The sequence below is a fragment of the Abrus precatorius genome, unplaced genomic scaffold (genome assembly GCF_003935025.1).
Source record: "Abrus precatorius isolate BTA unplaced genomic scaffold, Abrus_2018 Scaffold7, whole genome shotgun sequence".
Classification (NCBI taxonomy): Eukaryota; Viridiplantae; Streptophyta; class Magnoliopsida; order Fabales; family Fabaceae; genus Abrus; species Abrus precatorius.
The window spans coordinates 2,820,699-2,845,650 of NW_020874417.1; the positions used below are offsets into that span (position 1 = coordinate 2,820,699).

Here is a 24,952-nt window from a genome sequence, read left to right on the forward strand (position 1 = left end):
ACGATCAATTAATATTTGGGTGACCATTTATCTAACTCCAAATATGCTATTAACCTTCTTTATATAATATTTAACTTTGAAAGGTTGTGAATACTATTCATTTAAATTAATAAGTACATATTTAATATCGAAATTAAAATAGCGAAAGAGAATATAATAAAGAGAAGTAAAATAAAATAAATCTGAAGTCCATTATTTAAATTGTAAAATAAAAGATGAAACATAATGAAAATTAATATATTTTTTAAACTGTTATCAACTTAGATAAAATTGACTAATTCAACCTAATTAAAATAAAGATTGACAAATTAAGTTGAATAATTGAATTTTATAAATACAAAATTGATAATTTATATTTAAAGATTGAATATACTTGATTAACATAACTCAACTTAATTGTGTATTAAAAATAAAAATATTTTATAATAAATATTTAACATCTTGATTTATATTTTTAAATATAATTATTTAAACATCAATCCAATTTTTAGTATAAATATTGATAGATTATTTTAATTAATTTTTGTGCTCAAACTCCATCTGCGAAGAAATGTGAAACTTTTTTAATATTATTATCTTATCTCTAAACCTAACTTAAGACACTTTTACTTTTGCATAAAATGCAATTGCAAATTGCTACATTGATAGACTTGAAAAGTTTTATGATAGCTGAAAGGCTTGAAAAGTGAAATCCGTTATTTTTTAAAAACTTCATTATTAACAAATGTTATATGAAAGATATCCTATAACTTTGGAACGGGTTGTTTTTGCATTTACTCTTCCTGTTACTCCGTTTTCAAGCAATGAAAATAAATCACATTGGTATATATAACGATTTTTTTTAATATGTATCTGAAGTCACATATTAAATATTTATTAAAAATTATAGAATTTAATATATTAATATTATTATAAATTTTAATAAAAAATTAATTGTTATATTTTTGTTGTCTATTCTTAGATATGTATTAATAATAACTTTAATGAATTATTCTTATAATTATAAAAGTTTATTATTTATAAATTTAAGTTTTTATTTTTAAATGAAAATATTTTAAAAATTATTATAATATTTATTAAATTATGTAATGACTTTTTTAATATTGAAGGCTTAATATTTTTAAAATTAGATTGTAATATATTTATTTAAGGATTACTGTTAAAGAAAGATGTTTTGATAAATTATAAACGCTTTGTAATAAGAAAATCGCAAGAACGGAAGAATAGAAGAAAGAAATTGGGGTTTCTGGACAGTGCCTCTGCAGAGTGACAACACTAGAGTGGCTGCAATCTGCAATCTGCAATGGTTTCGTTATCAACATGGTGTCGCTACATTGCCCACAAGCTCGAATACTCCGTTTCCCTCAGCTGGAAGGTTCCTCTTCGCAACAATTTCCTCTTTTCCTTTTTCTTTCTTTTAATTCTATTATTCTTTTAAATATTATGCAACCCTTTTCTTTTTCTGTATGTTTCTTCAATTTGTTATCCGCTGTAATTTTCCTAATAATTTTGTTATCTTCCTTGCGTCGTTGCTGTGCTGGGGTTTCAATTAGGATGTATGCAATGTTAAGGGATTTCTATCTTATTTTATCAGAACTTAAGGAAACATTAGAAAAACAAGGCACTTGAGGGCCATAGGATTTCTAGCTTCCTATATCATGCTTTTTCATCCTTTGCTCTTGGAGTTCTTTTTTAAGTGCTTATGTTTTTTGTTTTTTGTTTTTTTAATTTATCTTTCTTTTACTCTTCTTTTGTTGGAAATATAGCAAATAGAAGAGTTATGAATTCCTTACAGATTATTAAGATTAATATTGTCTCAGGAGTGTTTTTGGGCTAGGCATAATTACTTGATACTTGTATTTGTTGGAGAATTTTAATGTTATTAGGTCAGTGTCTTGTATCACAACGTTGCAATTGTTCATAGTTTTACACACATATATATTCTCTCTTTTCTCCTTTTCCATAATGTCTGTTGAATTTCTGCTATTTGAATTTTAGATGATTATCTTAGGGGACATTTGAGACGTAACTGTATGAAGAGAATATTTTAGCTTAGATATTGAAGGTAAGGTAGCATTTATCAACATTTGGAACAATAACAAAGTTATCAACGAGGCAATGGCACTTGTAGGAATATTCTTTTGTCATAGTTAAAGTTCTACAACTGTGCCAGTGCTAGATTTACCTGTTTTTCCGCTTTTCTGCAGCTGTATTTCATATTGTTAGCACTTTTAAAGCCCCTACTTTGAAGTGGTTTCTAACTATTCGATGTTGTAATGTGAACAGAACTATAAAGGAGGTCAAATTACAGACAGAGAGGTAGGTGATGTTGTTTGGAAAAACTTCTTTCGAGGAAGGATGACATACTTGCACTGGAACAATGGAGAGGAGATGACCCCTACTATTGCTGGAAACGGAGCAACTCTGCTTGTTCGGAAATTACCAACTGCAGACCCAACGTAATTTTATAGTCATCTAATATTTGCATACACTACCCTTTTGTGCAAATTTACTTGCTTTTATATGACTTTCTTGGACTCTTAGTATGTTGTGTCATCTTCTTGGATGTATTATTCCTAGTTTTTTTTTTAGTGCTTAATCAATAACACATTAGGGTAAACCTTGGAGTGACATTAAGTTTAGCTTCTTTGTAACCTGGTGGTCAGGTGCTTGTTGTGGAAACACCCTTCCAACTCATGGTCTAAGAATTTGGATTGTGAGCATCTAACTCTCCCCAAACCCTACATTTGTGGTGGGCCACTATAGTCATTAACTTGGAAGCTGCGAGGAACTCTGAAGTATTGGTTTACTTTCCTTTTTGAGTTCAGATAATGATTTCTTGTCAATAAGTGGCCCATGGAGATTGATATCTGGGACTGTTTCTGTTAAATAATTGTTCTTAAATGTTTGGCCAATATATAATGATTGAGATTTGAGCCTACAGTTTGTGAGTGACAATATTCTTTTTCGTTGTAACAAAATATAATAGTAACAATGAATTTGACTCTTTGTGAAGATATTTAAACACTTTCACATTCCTGTACTTGTCAGTTCAATAGTTGAAACTCTGGGTTGATTTTTACCTGTGAGTCTGTGATGTATTATAACATGAATATGGTGCAGTTCCAGTTTGGCGACATGCTTGATTTTAGCAGATGTAAAGTATAGAACTATAAATTAGCTGCCATCCTGTGGTGAGACAAACTTCATGCTTATCATGTGCCATGGCTACGTGTAGAATTTTTTTAAAAAAAATAATTTGTTATCAGGTTGAAGCTTATGGATGGTATGAGTCATGATCCCTGTCTCCTGAAAAAAAAAAATATTGTTAACTGACTGTCATTTTAAAAATATTGAAGCTAGGTCTTGCTCCATTTTGTTCCTGCCATTCTTGAGTTCTCCATAAGTTGGAGATTGGTTTCCAATTCACTTTTTCAACCAGAGCTCATTGATTAGTGTATTCTCATTAACATTATTTGTTAGTGATAGACATGTTTCTTTGGCAGGCGAGTTTTTGTAGGAGATGTTGTTGTTTTAAAGGACCCTGAGAAGCCAGACAACCACTTAGTCAGAAGATTAGCTGCAATTGAAGGCTATGAAATGGTTTCTGCTGATGAAAAGGATGAACCCTTTACTCTTGAGAAGGATCAATGCTGGGTAGTGGCTGAAAATGAAAAATTGAAAGCTAAGGTAAACACTTTACTTTTCTGTAAACTAATTATTATATTTACATTGACAATTTAATATCACATTTGTTATCCTTAGGTTGATTATTATGCACCTTTGCCGCAATTTCAAACAGTATTACTGTACTAGTGTCATAGTTGAAGATTTAGATTAAAATATCATTTAATCAAGCACGAGTTACCATTGATGACAAGCATTTAAAGTGATCATGTACTTGGAGTTATTTAAAATTTCTGAATTTTATGTGTAAGATTAATGTGATAACAGGATTGTTACAAAGGAAAATGAGAACTGTATTTGATTCTACAGTTTGATTTGTTAAAATATTTTTCTATGATGAATTAATAGATGTTGTAAGCCAATTCTTACACTTGTATCAACGGATCTGACTTTATTGACTGGCTCTGGACTTCATTTTCTAGTTAAACCCCATTTTTCCAAGACATAGAAATGAAATATTTCACAGCTTGGCCTGGCAATTTAGTTAAGCAGCTTTTGCAATTCAGTTTAGGGAGCATTTGAAAGAGTTTATGCAAATAACTTATAATTTTTATAAGCTGTTGTCAGCTTATTTCAATAAGTATTTGTGTATAGATTATCAAAGTAAGTCTTTTTAGCCTATTTCAAAAGATTATATGGTTAAATTTATGTTATAAGCTTTGATATAAAGAGAGCTTATTCAATAAGAGCTAAATAAAACCGTGTTCTCAAATGCACCCTATGGTATGACTAGATGCTAGATGTCTTCAAGTGGAAATCTTCAATACATGTTTTACTTCACTCATGACTTTCATAATTTTTTTTGGTAATATCAAATTAGCTGCTTCTTACACAATAACCGCAATTGTACCTGAAATAAAAAACAACTCTTAACAGAAACAATTCTCAATTTTTTTATACAGCACTGCATGGTTAAGTGGGAATTGAGACTATAATTAATTTTGAACCTGGGACATGTTAGTCTTTTTTTCCTTTACGTCTCCTTTCAGCTTTGAAATTTTGTAAGTGACCAATTAATTATCATTTTAAGCTTTTGTGCATGTTTCCATAAAGGCTAATAGCATCTGCTGTGACATTTTAGCAATGCTTTTGCCTCCTCAATTGCTTGTAAAACATGGAATTATTCTTTGTTTAATGCTGCTAACTCAAATTCCAGGAAGCAAATGATAGTCGAACATTTGGCCCAGTTCAAATGACAAACATTGTAGGCAGAGTCATATATTGCCTGCGAACTGCAGTAGACCATGGCCGTGTACAGAACAGGTGAACTAAAATTTTCAGTCTATTTTTATCACACACGGATGGGGATGGCTCTTAATTGATCATTTATTGATCTATTTTACTCCTTCGCAGTCATTTCGGCATGCGAAAGGACACACCAGTGTTGGAAGTAGAACTTGATGTTGATGAGATGGCAAAGAATCACAAAGCCTAAACTTCTGTCCTGAGAAGCACTAACTTGTTTAGTTTTGTTATGCCTTGGTTTCTTCTTGTGGATTTTCCTTGAAGCACAAATGAAGAATAAAATACATGATATTTAAATTGTTGCAATGGGATGGTGGTGTTATGTGGAAGTCCTTAGCTCTGCATATAAGACGATTGGCACTTTCTTCCCAACCGCAAAATTTGAAGCAACCTGTGTTAAAGCTTGACTTCAACATTATTGTGAGCTGAAGTTCTAGCTAGGACTCCTCTGCGTATTGTTATATTTGTAAGTCATTCATTTGGCTCTAAACTTTGACCAATTTTTGGTTAGCTTGTCAATGGTCGAGGATGATCAAATGCTGCATTGTCAGAAAATATTGTTCCAGATATTTCCATTTTCTTCGCTGCTCAGTGATAAAAAGTTGTGAAGTCGCTAGTGCCACTAGAAAAAATTCCCCAAGAGTTCACTTGCCATTTTTTTATTTCTGAGGTGATGAATAATCCTTGATTTTTATTTTCTTTAGTCTGTTGAGTTAGTTGAATCACACTTGCACACATTCTTGCTTTTACTAAAATTTATTTGTTTTTCTTTTCCTTCTCTGCGTCCAAATTTATGGTTAACGATCTGCTTTAACATAATGCATCCACGAGCGGAATGGATTACTTGGATCGTCTGTTGATAATATAGATTCATCATTTCCTCACAAACTTTCATTCTTCAGTCATGCATTGCTATATTGCTCGCTCTAAATCATTATGATAATTCATTGACCCAAAAAAAAAATTATGATAATTTGCAGAATTCTAATGTAATCATAAAATACTCATTTTATTTTTATCCGCACTTTTTATTATTGAAGGTGGGATAAGTTTTTATTTTATTATTTTCTTTTCTTATAAAGAATTTTATCATCGTTTAGTGATTTATTTGATTTTTAAAAATTAATTTGTGCTTTATTTATTTATTGATACTCTTAAAGTAGTTAATCTCAAAATTTTCCATGTATTTTACAATTTTTTTATTTATATTCTCTCGAATTAATGTCTTTTAAATTTTTTATATTAAACCTTTTTCTTTCGATTCTCAAATAACAACTGATCTATTGTTGTATTTATATATTTAATTAAAGTTTACCATTTTGAGAGTGAGTTAATTATTGTCTTCTTTTAGAGTACACCTATAAATTAAACTGATTTGTTAAAATTATGTGCCATCATATTAGGTTTCCAAATATTTTGGTTGTCAAATTAACTTTAAATATTTAAAATGTCATTTTGACTTTTCAAAAGTTTTGTGAGATGATCTTTTAAAGAATTAAAATGGGTGATATTTATCCTTGCGGAGGGATAACATGTTTGGATACGATGGGACAGTCTCAGACCAAGGTTTTGAGGCTCCTAATGGAAAATCAAAATATATTACAATTTTGTGGTAAAATCTTCGAAAAATTAACATGATTGTGTTTCAGAACTTTGAGGGATTAATATTGGTAAATTGTTTTTTTCAGAAAATCTATGTGACGGCACGTTCGATTTTCCAATTCAAGAATGTTCTCTTAGTTTAATTTTTTAAAGTTTTAGTTAAACATAAATATCAAAGCTTTGTATTTAGTATAAAAGATTTGTAAGGGTTTTGTCATCCATAATAATTTTATTGGACTTGAATAAAATTACTTCAAATAGAGGATACTTGTGATTTAAAAAAAACTAGAAAGGAAGATGCTGTAATATCTTTATCTTGAAAGAGATTATTCTCTAACTATGGATCAAGGAGTACTTTTAATGTGAAAAATATTATTTTTACCAAAACTATGCTTAAAATAAGCTATTTAGAGTATTTTATTTTTGAAATATTTTACATCTAAAATTATGAATTTTTTAATAAGTATTATTAAAATAATAATTAAATAATTAATAAATAGTATTTTTCATTAAAAGTTATGGGATTAATGTATTATTACAATTTTCAACATGAATTTTTACTTTTCCTAACACTATTACTGTGTAGGCCCAAACACAAAATAACCTCTTACAGAATGTTGTGGATTTAGCCCACAAGTTTGGTTGACCTGAGTGTATGATGACAACTCTGGTCCTAAAGAAAAACAAATTCCCGAGAATGTCCCTTATCAAACAAAACAACCTACGAATAGCAGTAAAAGCGGCATTGAGAGTGTTCCCTCTCCTCTGCTCAAACCATGTCCCAAACACTGCATCTCTTCGTCCCCAAGAACCTTGGTTAGTCTCTTTCTCTCTTTCATTCAAACATAAACAAACACAAATTTAACGCTAGGGCTTTCAATACTGTGTTTCTAGTTGGTTAATTGTCCTGTCTCTTTCCAACTGTAATGGTTTCTTAACCCCGTCGTGTATGTTGTCACTTGTGTGTAGCTAATCCATGATTAATCTTGGTTGTTGAGAATTTGATATGTGAATTATTGTTTACCAATTACAGTGGTTAACCAACTAACGATATATATGTTTTTCAACAACTAAAGTAAACATTAACCAAAGGGAAAATTTGGTAATTAAAATATCAGTAAACTTTTGTTGATGTAATATTACTGCTTGTTGAAATGATGGAATGGGGGTGTTAAGTCATAGCCATTCGACACTTGCATTATTAATGGAAGTGCCCCCTTTTTCTCCAGTATTGGTTTTTCTTTCTTTTGAACTACTTTATTTGTTTGTTTTGAGTTTTTTCTATGTTATTTTTGCTTGTCTTAATGATCTTCTTTGTCCTGCATTTTGCAATTTTTGATAGTTTTGACTTTTTATACATCATTTTCTACCGTGGTTATCAGCATCCATTTAGTGAAAGCGAATAATTGAAGTGTAGTGGTTTTAAATATATTGGTCTTCATTGAGAATGGGGAACATGTTTTATGTTGTGGATGACTCTTCGAGGGGCACTCACCAATCTGAAAGTGTGTCACTTTTTTGTTCTTGGACAATTGAACCAATGTGGATCTGCACGTTTCATCTTTAAGCTGCTTGTAGAATAGTGTTAAGCCATGAATAGTTTGTTTTTAAGCTTCCTTTTCCAGAGTTGGCTTCCCATTATTGCTATTAGTCATGATGTCTATCATCACTAAATTCAGATGTTGTGTAATTGGTAGTTGGTACCTTATAGTGGGTTTACATGGTGGGACATGTTTTGTGTCATTTGATATCTTAATTTTTTTCACTGTTCTCATACTTCACATATATCTTCGTGGTAATTAAATTGATTCTATGGTATTGAAGGATGTGGAATGGCAGAAGGCAAGTGTCTCCCGTGCTCAGGTGTTTGTGGAAGGAATGCTGCTGTATATTCTTGCTCTTCTCTAGGTCATCGCAGGATTCATTCTCATGTGAAAGTTAGAGGACTGAAGTGCAGTTATAGGGGTGCATCGTTAGTATGTGAAGCAAGGAGGAGCCCAGATTTCTCAAGGCAAAACAAGCAGGGGCTCTCCAGAAGCAGGAATAGGAACAACGATGGGAGAGATAGCTTTGAGAACTTTGAAGAAGATATGTTATCTTTGAAAAATGGACCACCTGTTTCTCTTTCAGGTTCAGGAAAATTCCAGTCCACTGCAGCCCCTGGTCCTAGAGAGAAGGAGATTGTTGAGCTCTTTAGGAAGGTTCAGGCTCGCCTGCGTGAGAGGGCTGCTACCAAAGAAGAAAAGAGAGTTGAAGCCTCTCAAGGGCAAGGTAAAGAGAACAGTACTGTAGATTCCCTCCTCAAACTACTGAAGAAACACTCAGTTGAGCAAGTGAAGAGAAGCAGTGGAGGAACCAGAGGAAAAGATTTTAGTTCAGACCAGTCACAAGAAAGTAACCAATATGACAGAGGACAAAGCACTAAAATTTTGGATTTGGATAGTGCTCCAAAGGATGAATCCTCAAAAGTCAACATCTCCTCTGCAACCAGGCCTCGGTCAAAATTCCAAAGAAAGTCCCCGGTTCCTCGTGTAAAATATCAGTCTGTCTCTAACAATGAGGATGATATGAATGTAATGCCAGTAGATAGTGAGGATAGAGAGAACAATGAGGATCAGATAGATTTGAAGCTTGATGATGAACAAGAGCCTGACTCTGAATCTGATGTTGATTCAAAGGACGACCTGTTCTTCCCAAATATAGTGATGGCTGAATTGTCAGAGGATGATGATTCTCATGATTCTGAGCAAACCTATAACGATGAGAATGTGGAGGAGCAGCTAGTGGTTCAACATGAGGATTTGAGTGCACTGAAGCTGTCTGAGTTGAGGGCACTTGCAAAGTCTCGAGGCCTGAAAGGGTTCTCAAAAATGAAGAAGGGTGAGCTCACGAACTTGCTAACTGAGAGCTGATTCTGCTTGAATGACATACGAGAAGAAAAAGGGAGAGGGAAACACATGTCATAGTAAAACTAGTTTTCCCCCCCCCCTTGTTTTTAAGTTGACATTCTATCTGATGTTTCTTTGTGTTGCTTCTATTTTTTTTCTCCCCCTAATCTCATTCTTCCAAGTACTTGAGGTTGAGAGTTTGTGGATCATTAGAGTAATCACGATATCTTTTCCTTGGAGGATTTTTAAATCTGTAGTTGTTCCCATGGTGAGATCTGTAAAAATATTGTCAGGGACTCTATTGTCGGTGAATGAAGTGATCCAGGTACTAGGTATTGATAATGTTTATCAGGCTAGTGAGTTTACTATCAATGTCCTGCAAGTTGTTGGACTTTTTACGAGTAATTGTTTTGACATTCACTAGGTGAATAGTAATAAGAAATATTTATTTTTAAATAAGAAAATTTATCTTATCTAAAACTTTTTGAGATTATTTTTTTACTTGGTCCTTTGGTCCAACTTATATTTTTCTAATATTTTGACTCTGTCTATTAGTTTTATTTGGTTAAACCTTATCTATTATAAACCTTATATATTAACAGATCACTCCTTTTTTTCTAACGCATTCTTCTTTCCTCATGCACGTATCTTGCTCTTCTCTGTTTTGTATGAGGCTTGTTTTATGAGATTGATAGAGAAATATATCAAAATAATTTCTTTTTAATTTATTTAGTAAGTTAGAAAATTAGTTTTATAGTCAAATTTAGATAAGATTTTATTGAATAACTACTTAATTAAATTGTTTATGCAAACATGTTCTAATCATGTTTTTGTTTATGAAACTACTCAAGAACAGGCTTAAGGTAGCTTAAAAAATGGGTCTAGCTGCATTTTGGTTTACGATTTTGTTCACCTGCTGTAGGCACATGGTCTGATGCATCAGGCATGATTACCAAAAACCAAACTTTGGCAATATGGCCTTTTGGAGCCTTAGTTACACATGGAAACAAATATGCTATTAATCTGATATCATTTTCGACCTTATCTCTTATATTTTCCATGAAAGAAAGAGGACTCCTTAACTTCATTATTTAGTTTGCAGAATAGATTATATTTGTCTTTTATTTGATCTTAAATTTTGATCAGGTTACTTCTTCTTTTTTCTTTTTTTTAATTTAAACCCGTCTTTAAATTCAGAATTTGATGCTTAAGGGTCTAACTAAGATTAGAGCTAATTATGACAGAATCAGGTTGACTTGAAAAATATTTTGTAAATATGATAATGACCATATGTCAACCTAAAAATAACAAAAAATATTATGGTAGAGCAATTCACAAATATTTTTTAATGGCCAACAAGAGAAGTTACAAGTCTAGCAATGTGTGAAGAAAGGAGAATCGGAGAGGGAAGCAAAATCAAGAAAAGAGGAATGGACGAATCAGGTTTTTTTGCTCTAAGAGTGAAAATAATATGAATTAATGAATATATATATATATATATATATATATATATATATATATATATATGCAAGTCGAATCAAGTGACTCAAGTATTAATATGGAGTTTTCTTAAGTCAACACAAGGTTATGATTTGAAAAATTAACAAAATATTTTTTTAAAGAACAATATCAGACTTGATCATAAGTATTTAAAATGAATTTGGAGACAAGATCAGGTTTTAAACATCCTTATTACATATAGATTGATAATATATAGCTATATATAATGTCCTTCATATTTGCATTGTAATTATTAGTAGTATGATTAACCACTTAAAATTAATTCATACGAGCTTCATATTTTTTTTCTTTTAACTAAAGCCTTTCATCCTATATATCACAAACTAAATCAACTATATATTTTTGGAGAGGTACACAACAATTGGGATGAAGAAATATATAACGGCCAATTGAATGAGGATTATAATACCAATTGAAAAGGAAAATGATGTGGAAAATTGTTCATCAATATTCTAATCAAACTTGTAGGAATGTGGCGAATTTAATGAAACATTTTCTACTTTGAAGGACCTTTCTTTGATTTTGTTCCATCTTTTTCTTTTTTGTCAAAATATGTGTTCGATCTAAAATATGAGCAAACACACCCTAGAATGTCGGCACCATTATTTTCTTTCTTTTTAACAGGAAGTTCATTTTCAGTACACCACCAAACGTGGACAGTGGTCGAGTTGGATGTTTTTTAAGGTGGAAAATAAGAGTTCCCCTACCAAGGGAGTAATAGTGTACTGAAATAACAATATATTTACTCTTAAATTACTTAGTAAATTAAAATGAGTATGTGAGTTAAATAAAATTATAACGAATCATGTTAAATTAAATGTAAAGTCTTAGATTAATTTCTAAAACTGTAGTACAAGTCATCTTAATCTTTAACTTCATAGAATTATTATTCTAACTTTTTAAATTTTAAAAATTATAAATAATTAAGGTAATCAATACTAATAATTTAAAATAATAACAATGGAATGGGCATGGCCCTTGATGAATCTCACAGGCCCATAATTAGTTATTATCCGAATCTAAAACCCACTATTATGTCATGTAATTGGAGTTTGGATTGGAGCCCATAATTAAACTCCTATTTTCCTTTCCTTTTCTTCTGAAACAACAGCACGTGCATGCTTTTGCTTGCTTCCAATAGCAGTTAACATTATAAAATAAAATATCAAAGAACGGATTTTGGGTTGCTGAATTTGTGACGTTGGACACGAGTTCTAATGTGTTCTTTTTTCTATCCAAATTTAATCCCTCACATCGTAAGAAGGAGAAAGGGAAACAAATCTTTTCATGATTTATAATACAAATCATGACGTATACGGCAAACAAGATAAGTAATTAAAACGTAATCCATGACATTAATATTAAGATCTTAATTAGTTAGTTAGCATAATCATGGTCTACTTGAGTTCTGAGGCTTTGTGAAGGTTAGTGAGAGTTTGTGCCTGAAGAAAATCCCTTTATTGCTTCTGTTTAGAAACATTATAATGAGGAATGATATAATATACAGGTTAGGATTAAATTAAAGGCATTTCACACAAAAAAATTATGGGGTTTTATCTGTAGAGGAGGTTGGTAGGGACTTTTTGGTGCAACTTTATAGAACGATACAGCTATGAACAAAAAGATAAAGCTGTCACAACGAAACGTAATTATTATTATAACACATTATTTATTATAATCTAATAAGTTTAATTATGAATAAAAACTCATTATTGCACTTTTTTTCCTGTTAAAATTTGGAACTTTGTAAATATGTAATAGATGATGCCGACGAAAACAATAATAAAACATAAGTGTGTATGTAGTTTCTCTATTAGAATAAAACTTAACATACGTTTAGAACCAATGTAAAAAAAAATCTTTTACATTTTCTTTCCTTAACGTATGCAATGATTTTCTAATGATTAACTAAATACACCCTAAGTAGGTTAGGAAACAGACTTAATTAACATGGGTCTATTAATTTGCTTGAGGTGTATTTAGATAACAATTTAAACAAACACTTATTTAATAATTTTTATTATACAAGAGATTTGTAATATAAATTAGACAATAAAATTTATTGACATAAATTAAAAAAATTATAAAAGTTATAAGTGAATGTTTTAAACTGCGTAAAATAATTTAAACACACAATCTCTTAGCATGCATGAAGTGGCTTCTAGAATGAGCAATGTTGAGAATCATTTGAAAGTTACTCGTAGTACACTGAATCCTATCTATGAGTCCTCCCTGTTTGTGGAGAAATAAGATGAACCTGTCGAAAGTCATGGAATGGTGAGCCTCACATGTTTGCCACAAATGTCACACACAAAGTTAAATGTTTGAGTGTGTCAGATCCCTATTGATTGGGACCTAAAGGTTGACTAGGTTTTTGTTGGAAAAAACACTAGTTTTATGTTATGTTTGGTTTTAAGTTTGAAATGTATATGAGTTTATATTTATTTTAATGTTATTAGTTATAATTTTTGTGTTAGATTTTGTAAAGATGACAAAATTATCTGTATTTATAAATATTAACTATAAATAAAAAATTAGTTGTATTCATAGTAGGTTTTAATTAGCTAATTTTGTTGCATTAGTCCACAGTACCCTTATGAAGTTGTTATTTGTCTCCATCAACATAATACTACCCCTATCTGTATATGAAAAAGGTTGCAATTATTTTTAATGGCCCTTTCAGTTTCCTTTTCTGCAATTTTAAGCCTTTTAACCATTTTCTATATTATATAAACTATATAAGATATGGATGAGGAGTTTTAGTTTCCATAAGCTCTCAGAGAAGTCTAAAATCATGCAAGGTGGAATTTATTTCCATGAGTAGTGTTATATTTTTTTTTATCTTATAATAAGTTAAATATTAAATGAAAATATAAATCTAGAGACATCCTATGGTCTCGAAATTTAGGAAAAAATGGAAAAGTAAATCTATTTAGTTTCTTAAAAAAAATTAAAAATATTTAATACAATCTACATGTAATAAGATGATTGTAAGAAGATTTTTGAAAAAAAAAAAACTATTCTTATTTCATGCATGTGTAGATTCTTTTCTGAAAGAAGTCGGCATTATTTTATTTGACCAAATTAAATTATTATGAAAATTTGGAAAGTTTGTCAATCATTTGATTGCAGTTGGTATTAGGTTGTCTGCAATCTACTAAAAACAGAGACATTCATTTAATTGTGGCTTGGAATCCTAATCACAGTTTTAGAATTGAGATCAGCAGATTCTAAACAGGAAACAAACTAAAAAATAATAATTAAATTTATACTCATGACAAATAATAATTTTGGAATTTCACTTGCCAAAACCAAATCGTTGAAACATTTTTTTAAGAACTTAAAGTGGCATTTAATTGTAACTCTATGTTGTTGTATTTGAAAAAGTATAAAACTTGTCATTTTTTCTTGCTTAGGTCATTAAGGATTATTGCAATGGCAACAAACAACATAGAATACAAATTTTGATGATAAACCTGTGTTAGGTTGGAATGGAAGAAGATTTGTATCATTATAAAATGTAGTCTAAGGAGGAGTCAAGAGTGTGGAGTTTAGTTTCTCACAAGTTAATTAAGTGTGAGTATATTTTAAGAAACTAAAAATATGTATACCTTTTTATCTAAATGCTTGTGTTTAACATGAAACTCATTCATCTCAAAAGTAGAAAAAGAAAGAAACATATTAATTGTGGGTTTTGTAAGACAATATAATTAGTTAATTATTTAATAAATATTTTTTTATGATAATTAAATCATAAATTTAACAGAGAAATTTGACTCAATCTAACTATATATATATATATATATATATTTATTTATTTATTATTATTATTATTTTCTAAATTGACCAAATTTTAAAAAACATATGCAGCATTAAAAAATACTATGTAGAATGTTGTTAAAGAAACCATCAACATATTTTTTTTCATCTTCCATATCCGATGAGTGGTGAATATGTAAACCACAGTAATGTACATATTTTATAATTATAATTTAGATTAACAACATAAGCTTTTGTTTTCTAAGAAAATATTTCTCATTTTCTCCAACCTTTTGACGCAAACTGTCCAAAGATGCGAGACAGCATATCATACAGTACAAGTCGTTGAGATTTGCATCAATTTCCACTTTTGCCAAAGGGAAAAATGTGTTTGCCAAATACAGGGTTTTTGTTTGAGCCGAAAATGCAAATAATGGAATTTGCTGTCTGAGATTTGAAATTTTTATGCCTGGATTTGGGGGAAAAAATATACAGCTTTGGAATATTGTAATAGTATTACAGCAAGAAAAAAAATGAAAAAAATAACATATTAATTATATTTTTCTAATTTTTTAAAGAAAGGAAACGATGTCCATTTTAAAGTAGAAAAAATCACTAAGTTTATCTCTAATTAAAGTTAATTTTTATTGTTATAATAGTATTAATTATTAGCAAGTTAAAAAGGTTCAATAATAAAAAATAAATACGTAAAAAAATAATAAAAACTCTTGAACTTTTATAAATAATCTTAAATACCAAAAATATATGATAATTGTTTTAAAGAAGTAATATCAAGCCATAAAGGATAAGAATGTGCAAGAAACATTAATCCAGTAGGAAGAAACGAAACCATCACTCAATATTAATAAATAATAATCGTTCATATTTGAATAATCATATTCACATGTAAAAAATAGGAAGAGATTTTTTTGAAATAGTCTTTATTTTGTGTTTTCTGCCTTTTAATTTGATGAAAAAACTATAAAATAAAACCTCAAATATGTAATCTGCATTTGTCTCCTCTCACCAGTGTTCATTATTTTCTTAATTAAATTTTGTAACGCAAAACATAAAAAATTAGCAACCGTATCCGTATGACATGAAGGACCCACCACATTAATCCATTTTTATGTAATTTTTTTCTTTAAAATCTTTCCGTTGTTGTTGGTGGTGTTGTTGTCGGACCCTCTCCTTTCTCCAAGGCTTTTCAGACAGCTTTGTTGGGATGAATGAATGGATGAAGGAAGATGATGGCCTTCAGTGACAACGATTTCAATTCATAAATCACATGCTTTTTGAAACTTCCATTCCATTCCCTTATGGTTTGAAGCTGATCACGATCTGTTTTACCTGCCCCATTTCAGTTTCACGACCATGCATATAGGTATGAGTATGCAATGATCCAAACCTTTTGTTTTGGCTCATAAAAAATGTAATTTTTAATTTTAAAAAATATATTTTTTAGTAGATTTCTCAGGGTACCCTTTTTTTGTTTTTGATTTATTGGTGGATCAATTAGTTCTTCCATCACTTTTACTGAAAATCTGAGCTTTGGGTGGTATAAATTTGGAAGCGTTTGATGAAAACTCCTTAACAAATGGGTAACTTTTGCTATGTTGTTGTTAGAACTCTTTGTTACTGATTTATTGGATTGGTTAATGGAAAAAGTTGCATGCTTTCCATTTGGGTGTTGGTGGAAAATCTGTGGATAAGTTGTTAAGAAAAGAGGGTGATTTAGAATATTTTATTTATGCGGATGAAGAATTCTCTTTGAGCTTTGTAGTTGAGTTTGGTGCTTTTAAGTGGACGTTGTTGACTTCCCACGAATATTTTACTGTAATGTTTGAACCAAAAATTCTTTCTTCTTTTGTGGACATTGACTTGTCTTGCATGCACCATTTTCATTTGGGATAGGCCTGTGTCACTATTTCCACAAAAGTAATGTCGCATGCACCCTTTGCTTGATCATTAATAACCTCTTTGTAATTTTGTAATAGACCTGTTCTTTCTATGAGTGGATTCTATATACCTTTTGGATTCAACAAGGTTTATGTGTAATGTCTCCTTTAGTGTGATATTCAAATATGCACTGGAGTCTACAGTGAGAATATTGATCAAAATTGGAGTCTACCATGCACTGGAGTCCTATTTAATTGTTTCAAATGAATATAGGACAAAATAAGGGACTATCTTACACATTTAAGTCAATTCCCTGTATATCTTATAATGCTTCATTTAGAATCAGTCTCTTGTTTCTGTAATATTAGTTTGTTGTATGGTTTCCCTTGAGCAGGTCAAATGGACAGAAGTTCTGTGAAATGTCTAATCAACAGCATTTCTCGATTCATTCATCTGGTTTCTTGCCAAACAATGAACCCTATGCCCCTCCAGAATATCTGTAATAATATGGTTGGGGTGTTAAAGCATTTGAAACCAGTGCTTGATGATGTTGTGGATTACAAAATCCCTTTAGATGAGAATCTATTTGAAAAGTGTGAGGAATTGGAAATGCGAGTTAATGAAGCTAGAGATTTCATTGAAAAATGGGGTCCTAAGATGAGCAAGATTCACAGCGTAAGCAATTTCTTGTATTCTTAGTCAAATTCCATTACCCAACAGCTATAATTTCATCTTGTTTAAGATCATTGGCTTCTTTATTGACATTTGAAAGTTGGAAGAGACAACACCTCCACCATTTATCTTATTCTCTGGGTGAGGTTATTGCAACCCCTTGATTGTTTTGTCGGGATTACTCTATTTTCAGGTTCTACAAGGTGGGATGTTGTTGATAAAGTTACAGAGCACTTCACTAGATATTTGCCACATGATAGTTAGATCTTTTCAGTCACCTCCATCTGCATCAGTTTTGGCTAATCTTCAGGTATGTGGAAAGATTGAGGTTGCCTCCTCTATCTCTTCTTTATTTAGGAGAATCTTCTGGTTGATTTGCTTCCTGATCATTTTTCTCCAACCCCACATACCTCCCAAAAACAAAAGTAGAAAAACATATCAAAATCCTGTATTTAGCAAGAAAAATCATTGTCAATTTTCCGGTTGTTTTTTTGATCTATTTATATGACATTAATGTCCAGCAACTTTTTCAGCACTATATCCAGGAAATTCAGTGTCTCAAGAAGGAAATGGCAATGGTATGTATAGAAGAAGCACTGAGAAACCAAAGAAACAATATTGAACCTTGCAAGGAGCATCTCAAAGAAATTATTGGGTTACTTAAATTAACATCAAAACAGGAACTCGTAAAAGAAAGTATTGCTGTGGAGAAAGAAAGGTTGAATGCTGAAGGCAACAAAATGAATGTGGACTTGGAAGAAATTAAAGAAATTGTAAACCTTGTCCATAATTTACGTGGTTATGTGATGGAAACTGAGGGTCCTGTACTCAAGAGTGGTGTCTCAATTCCTCCAGAATTCTGCTGTCCTTTGTCAATGGAACTCATGTTGGATCCTGTTGTTGTGACTTCAGGTCAAACATATGAGAGGCGATTTATTGAAAAATGGCTTGATAATGGGCTCACTGTTTGTCCTAAAACTGGTCAGAGACTTGTGCATAGAAATCTCACTTCCAATTTGGCTGTCAAATCTATGATAGCAGCATGGTGTGAGGAAAATACTGTCAAACTTTCCAGTAACTCTGAGCACAATAAATCTTCCCACATCACGTCCGTCTCAAATCAATTATTGCCTCAAGATTTAACTCATGATTGTTCTGTTGTGTCTTTATCTAGTAGCAATTCCATTTCAAGATCGTCTCTTCAAACTGCAAAGGATGATAACTCTTTCAGATCATGTGGAGAATACAATGGATGCCAGAGTGGAGCAACTGAAAAGTGTGAGCAACAATCCCCATATATTCACAGCAGAAGCGAATCATCTTCAAGTTCAATTTCTAGTGCTGATTGTGCACTTGCAGTTTCGAAGGAGTTGTCTGGGATATCAAATAAGCATCAAAATGTGAAGGTGCTGTCTGAAGAAAAAACAAATGTGTGTCATGGTGATAAGCAATCAGAGATATCTCCTTGGTTATCTGGAAAGCAATTTCAAAACCCTGGATCACATGTGGGAGGGTTGGAGAATGGAAATACCAACAATAGTGATACTAATAATAGTCATTCAAGAGTTGATTCCAATCCTGTTGTCAACTCAGGATTGGATGAATTGACCACCTCATCTCGTGTCAATAAATTGATTGAAGACCTACACAGCAAATCAATTGAGGTGCAAACTACTGCTGCAGAAGAATTAAGGCTCCTTACAAAGCATAACATGGAAAACCGTATCTTAGTAGGGAAATGTGGGGCTGTCATGCCTTTGATTTCGCTGCTATATTCAGACATGAAGAAAACACAAGAACATGCTGTGACAGCTCTGCTGAATTTATCTATTAATGAAAACAACAAGGCCTTGATTATGGAAGCAGGAGCTATAGAACCACTTATCCATGTTTTGAAGACAGGAAATGATAGTGCCAAGGAAAATTCCGCAGCAACTCTATTCAGTCTCTCAGTAATTGAGAACAATAAGGAAAAAATTGGCCGTTCTGGAGCAGTTAAAGCTTTGGTGGATCTTCTTGCCTCAGGAACTTTCAGAGGAAAGAAGGATGCTGCTACTGCTTTATTTAACCTGTCAATATTTCATGAGAACAAAGCTCGTATTGTTCAAGCCGGAGCAGTGAAGTTTCTGGTTCGGTTAATGGACCCTGCTGATGGAATGGTTGACAAGGTTGTTGCTCTTCTGTCAAACCTGTCAACAATTCCAGAGGGGCGACTAGAAATTGCAAGGGAAGGGGGCATTCCCTTAATAGTTGAAGTTGTTGAGTCAGGTTCCCAGAGAGGAAAGGAAAATGCTTCCTCCATTCTCTTGCAATTATGCTTTCATAGTTCTAAGTTCTGTACCCTGGTTTTGCAAGAAGGAGCTGTACCTCCCCTTGTTGCATTATCTCAATCTGGCACACCAAGAGCAAAAGAAAAGGTGCGGAGCTTATCATCCTTATTGATGGTTAACATTTTTATTGTGTGAATACACCTACCAATATCAGTTTGCTGCATTTGGCTGAGGTCTTGTCCTTTTCATGTGGTAACATAGTGTCGAAGCCTTAAGGGTGAACCATAATTATGCACTCATTTTGTTGAAACTAGGGGCTTCAATCTTTTTTTTCCCATATTTTCTCATAGTGCATGCTTTTCCCTTCTATTATATGAACATGGAAGATTTCAATTGTAGTAACTTATGAAATTTATCACAACAAACTTTAGTGGTCATGGCATACAGTATCTCATAATCTGTAAGGTCTAAGAAAAAATACTGACATGTAGATGTTCATGCAGGCACAACAGCTTCTGAGTCATTTTCGTAACCTGCGGGAAGGAGCTAGTGCAAAGGGAAAGTCATGAAAATAGACAATTTTGGTTATATCGTTGGCCTTTATTTTTTCTCCCCTAAGTAATGTGATAGCTGCTGTGTAGGACTTTAGGACTTTTATTTATTGCATTCTTTTGATTTTTACATGTATAATTTGCAAAGCTGTTTATTTTTTAATCTTTCAGTGGTTTGTGATTGCTTATTCTCAACTTCAAAATGGGACATCACTTCCACGCTGCCTCTTTTGTCCCCCTAATGACAGGGTTGTTAAGTATTTTCCATTTATTTTTGTGGACTTGTATTTTTTCCTTTTCTTTTGGTAGCTATTGTTGAGAGGAGTTAGGCTACTTTATGAACATTTAGCTTGGCAAGATGTAAACCTCAATGCTAATCTACTAAAGCATAACTGATGTGGTCCCAAGTCAATGATGTACATATTTATACATATACTATAGAATCTTGTGATCTACTATAAATTATTGTACCTTGTACTATTTTTTGGGCTGTTTTATTGCTATTTGTTCAACCTTGTCAACCTATATTTTTCAGGCTCCTATACACTAATTTTTGTTAGAGTTTTGTGCTCATGCACAAGATGGTTAATACACATGTTATGGTTAGTTAAACGGGTTTCATTAAGCATAGAAGAGTTTTAATGTTTTATCTCCAAATAATAATAATGATAATAATTGTTGTTGAGGTTGTTTTCCAACGTTACTCAAGCTACCCACTGGGCCTTGTTGTCATAACCAACATAATTCTCACCGTGGGTATATTATGTATCACCTAAAGGGCCTTGCTGTCTTCACTAAAATAAACATTGGGCTTTAGAGGTTTGATAAGATGGATGAAGCAGGTTGGTGGCTTTGAGTCACCCAATTCAACTTGCCTAAATAGTGGGTTAACTAGGTTAGCAAGGCTCGATTTATTGCTCTTAGAACTCAATTTTTATAATTTTTTATAAATTTTAATTAATAATTAAAATGCAGTAAAAAGTGTGTTATTAGTATTTACTTTGAATTTTTAGTTTTTCATATTAATAATTTTTATTTTAACTCCTTTTAAATATATTTTTTTATTTTTATTTCTACATTTTTTTGAATTTTTTTTATTATTGACATAATTAAGAGATTGTCGTATGTCAACTTTTTTTGTTATATATCAATAAGAGAAGCTAATAATAATAACAATAATGATAATATAAAAAGTAAAACTAAATATATTTACTCTAAACCAAAAAAATTGTTATCATAGAAAGAATAAAAAAATATTTAATCTTTTTTTTTTTTTTTTACTATATGATAAAATCATGTAAAGTAGTTGAGGTCCTGAAATGGAGAATAAAAAAAAAAAAAAAGTGGGTCCTACTTGCGATCCCCACGACCCTGCAAGGCCCACATCCACACTTGTCGCTATTCTCTGCTCACTGTTTCGTGACAAGACCTCCCCAAGGTAAATAAAATGCATCCCTACCATCCACGTGGCGCTTTTATAACCCTTGGATCTGATCAATTTCGTTCTCTTTATGCTTTTCCAAAAGAAAAATATATAAAAAAAAAAGTGAAATAAGAATTATGGGGGCCCGGTTTGACCTTTCTGTCCTTTCCTTACGATGAAGATACATTGGCACAGAAACTGATTAATTTAGAAATTTTTCCTTTTTCTAAATGAAATTATTCTTTATTAGATAATGAAATAATGATGAGGACATTTCACGTCAATTACCATGGAGCTATGCAGATTCTGCATAGGGTCCACCTTAATATAATAATTATTTGGTATAAAGGCAATGTAATTATTTTTGTTATTGATGAAATGCAAGGAACTATTTAATAATTAGATTTTGTTAAATCAGTCCTCTGAATTTAAGTATTTATAAACTATTTTTTATTAAAAAAATACACATTTAATAAAATTTCATTGTTATCAATTATTTATCATCAAAGACTGAAGTTCATATCATTTTAATAATTTAAGTAGACGTGAGATGTAAAACCAACAAGAGATTAGTGCTGTTATTACTTCAATTCAATTATTTGTATATATCAAAATAAATATTGTCACTGTACATGAATGTAGTTAAAGAGTATATGATGAAAATTAAAATTAAGTAAGTGAACATTCTAAACCTATCAAATTCTCCATGTTAAATCTCTGTAGGAAAATAATATGTTGTAAAGCGATATTTTCCACATTTTATTGATTTCTATATCAAATTAAATATTTTTTTTTTCTGTTCAGCAATACCTATTACATGTCATGTTGTTGGCAATGATTCAGAGGTTAATTTTGTATTGTTCCACAAAAATATTCTGATTTATATGATATTGGAAATTTACAATGTTAGACCAGTCAGTTCAATTGATAAAAAATGAACATAAACTTATTTTAAAGGTAAAGTACTTTTTATAATTATAACTAAATACAAAATAAGTTTTATTATATATGAAATATCTGAAATAAAAATACTTTCCTATCTAAAAATGACCCTTTTTTCATGAATCAGCGCACAAATTGACTTTTGAACATTTTTAAGTTTACCAAAATTAGTGTGTGATTGGTTTGATTTTCTGGGGAGAAAAATTGTAAAAAAGAAAGAGAGAAAGAAAGCAGAGATGGTGGCAGACACAAACTTGGACTCTCCCTCATTCTGGCTTATAAATATTTGCAGCCTTTCCTCTTTGAATCTCAAACAATTAACGCTGCATGCCATGCCTTTCAAATAGCAATTCCTTCTCTCAATCAATCATTTGAGAACTTCATAATTAGTATTTGAGTAAAAGTTACATGACATCAACTTTTACTCAAACTATGGTTTGAAACTTTTTCAAACACAGTAAAAGAAGGAGAAACATGTCCTTAGATGTTCTCTTAATTGTTTTTATTTATATCATTGGTATTCAGTCATTGTATTAGTATCCATTTCTTTTCAAATTTAGAGTTTAAATAGAATTTAGGCTCTTCATCTCTTTGGCAGGTGTATTTTGTCCTTATCTCCAATATGTTTCATAAACATTTTTTGGTTACTTTATATATAACTTTTTCCTTATTTTTATCATGTTAAGAATAAAATGTTATTTATATTATTAATTATTCAAAAATACTTAGAATGTTATATATGGAATGCTAAAAAAGGAGAAGGAGAAATTTTTTCATAGTCTCAACCAACGGTAGCACAACATATGTGTATTTTTATATATAAAAAAAAATAGACACATAACAAGATCACATGATTTCAGAATATTCAAAAATTTTGAGAAAAAAAGGTTATTATTTGTTCTTGTCATATTTGTATTTTCTCATCTTGATAAATAACATGCTAATATGATCATATCTAGAAAAATACGGTTTTTATTATGTTTAATTAATAAAACTTATAATCAATTAAAATAAATTGTTTGATAAAAAATATATCTATTTTAATATAAGAGGATTTAAATTTATTATTATCTTTATTCTCATCGATTTTTCTTTTTACTAAATTTGAATTTCTAAATGAAATTGTCCCGAAGTTTTGCAATCGAGGTATAGCACCAGAGGGATTCAGATGCACCTGATCGTGAGATAATCCCAATCAATGGTCAGATCAACTTTGACTTACAATACTAGATAATCTGAAGAGTTAATTAGTTACCTTACATTTAGGGTATGTTTATATGGAGAATAAAATGTTTAATCACACTTTTGATTGTTATAATTTTGATAAATTTTTATTTTATCTTTATTTTTAAATTCAGAAAATTTGATTTTTTTTCCAATTAAATTATCTTCCATCAAAATATTTAAAGATATAAAATAAGTTAAAAAAATTAGTAAAATTTGGGTTTAAAAGTGAGAATAGAAAATTTTAAGTTTTTTTAATAGTAAAAATTAATATTTTAAAATATTTTAAACAAAAAATAATTTAATTTATGTAAAAAATGAGAATATAAATATTTTGGGTAAAAAAATTTGACAGATGACAATTTTGTCCAAAATTTAAAATAAAGATATTTAATAGATTATAAAAAATTAAACAATTAAAATTACACAAAATTCAAAATAAAATACCAGAAATATAATTACGTCAAAAGAAAATTAAAAATGTTATAAATAAAAATGTAAAAAATAAAAATGTAAAAGAATATGTTATATGTTTGTTTAGGTCGTGCTCAAAATAAATTTTACACACTATAACATAAATTTCAAATTAAAATTAATATATACACATTTTAATCATTTAAAATTAATTCTATCAAAATAAATTATATCATAATTCAAAACAAGCCAGTATTAAGCAAATTAACCTTCAAATCCCAATCAAACATATCCTTTAAATGGTGCTAGCTAGGCATATGATGGCGTTGATGATTAGAAATTTACAACTGTTTTTGTTTGGACTCATTATAGCTGCTATAATTGAGATTTGGTTTTTTGATGTAGCTATAATGGAAAATTTAACGCCACAAAATGTGGTAGTCAATTTTATAAGTATATATATATATTCTTTTTCTGATGAAACTTTATAGGGGACTTCTTAATTAAAAGTATTATGATGATTACTTAAAAAGAAAACACAGGATAGTGGTCTCTGTACTGGAAGATAGGCTAGGACTTAAGAGATTTTTACATAAAAAAGTGATTAAAAATTATTACAAAAATTATATGTATATATATGTGTGTGTTTTTTTTATATATATAAATTATAGTTTAATTTTGTTGATGTAATTATTTTTTACATTTGATAAACAGGTTAAAACGTTTGCCACTAAAGACTTTATTTTATGAACAGTGTTTTTAACACGTCTAAAGATACACAATAAATGGTTATTAAAAATACAATTTAATAATTAAAAATATATATATACTTTCTTAAAATGTTATAATTTTTAA

General features: G+C 30.5%; 3 protein-coding genes across 3 annotated transcripts; all 3 read left to right on the forward strand.

Moving 5' to 3' along the window:
• The first annotated feature begins 1,205 nt into the window (after positions 1 to 1,205).
• Positions 1,206 to 5,705, forward strand: LOC113872831. The gene is made up of 5 exons (XM_027510668.1): positions 1,206 to 1,375; positions 2,287 to 2,459; positions 3,507 to 3,690; positions 4,844 to 4,950; positions 5,041 to 5,705. The coding sequence occupies exons 1-5, from the start codon at positions 1,304 to 1,306 to the stop codon at positions 5,120 to 5,122; spliced, it is 618 nt and encodes a 205-aa protein (XP_027366469.1). The 5' UTR covers positions 1,206 to 1,303; the 3' UTR covers positions 5,123 to 5,705.
• A 1,515-nt stretch (positions 5,706 to 7,220) lies between these two features.
• Positions 7,221 to 9,818, forward strand: LOC113872360 (rho-N domain-containing protein 1, chloroplastic-like). Its single transcript, XM_027509860.1, has 2 exons — positions 7,221 to 7,350; positions 8,359 to 9,818. Exons 1-2 carry the CDS (start codon positions 7,311 to 7,313, stop codon positions 9,444 to 9,446), a joined length of 1,128 nt encoding a protein of 375 aa, XP_027365661.1. The 5' UTR covers positions 7,221 to 7,310; the 3' UTR covers positions 9,447 to 9,818.
• A 6,038-nt stretch (positions 9,819 to 15,856) lies between these two features.
• LOC113872146 (U-box domain-containing protein 3-like) lies at positions 15,857 to 20,611 on the forward strand. The gene is made up of 5 exons (XM_027509460.1): positions 15,857 to 16,086; positions 16,996 to 17,276; positions 17,467 to 17,583; positions 17,807 to 19,690; positions 20,047 to 20,611. The coding sequence occupies exons 1-5, from the start codon at positions 16,077 to 16,079 to the stop codon at positions 20,110 to 20,112; spliced, it is 2,358 nt and encodes a 785-aa protein (XP_027365261.1). The 5' UTR covers positions 15,857 to 16,076; the 3' UTR covers positions 20,113 to 20,611.
• The last annotated feature ends 4,341 nt before the right edge of the window (positions 20,612 to 24,952 follow it).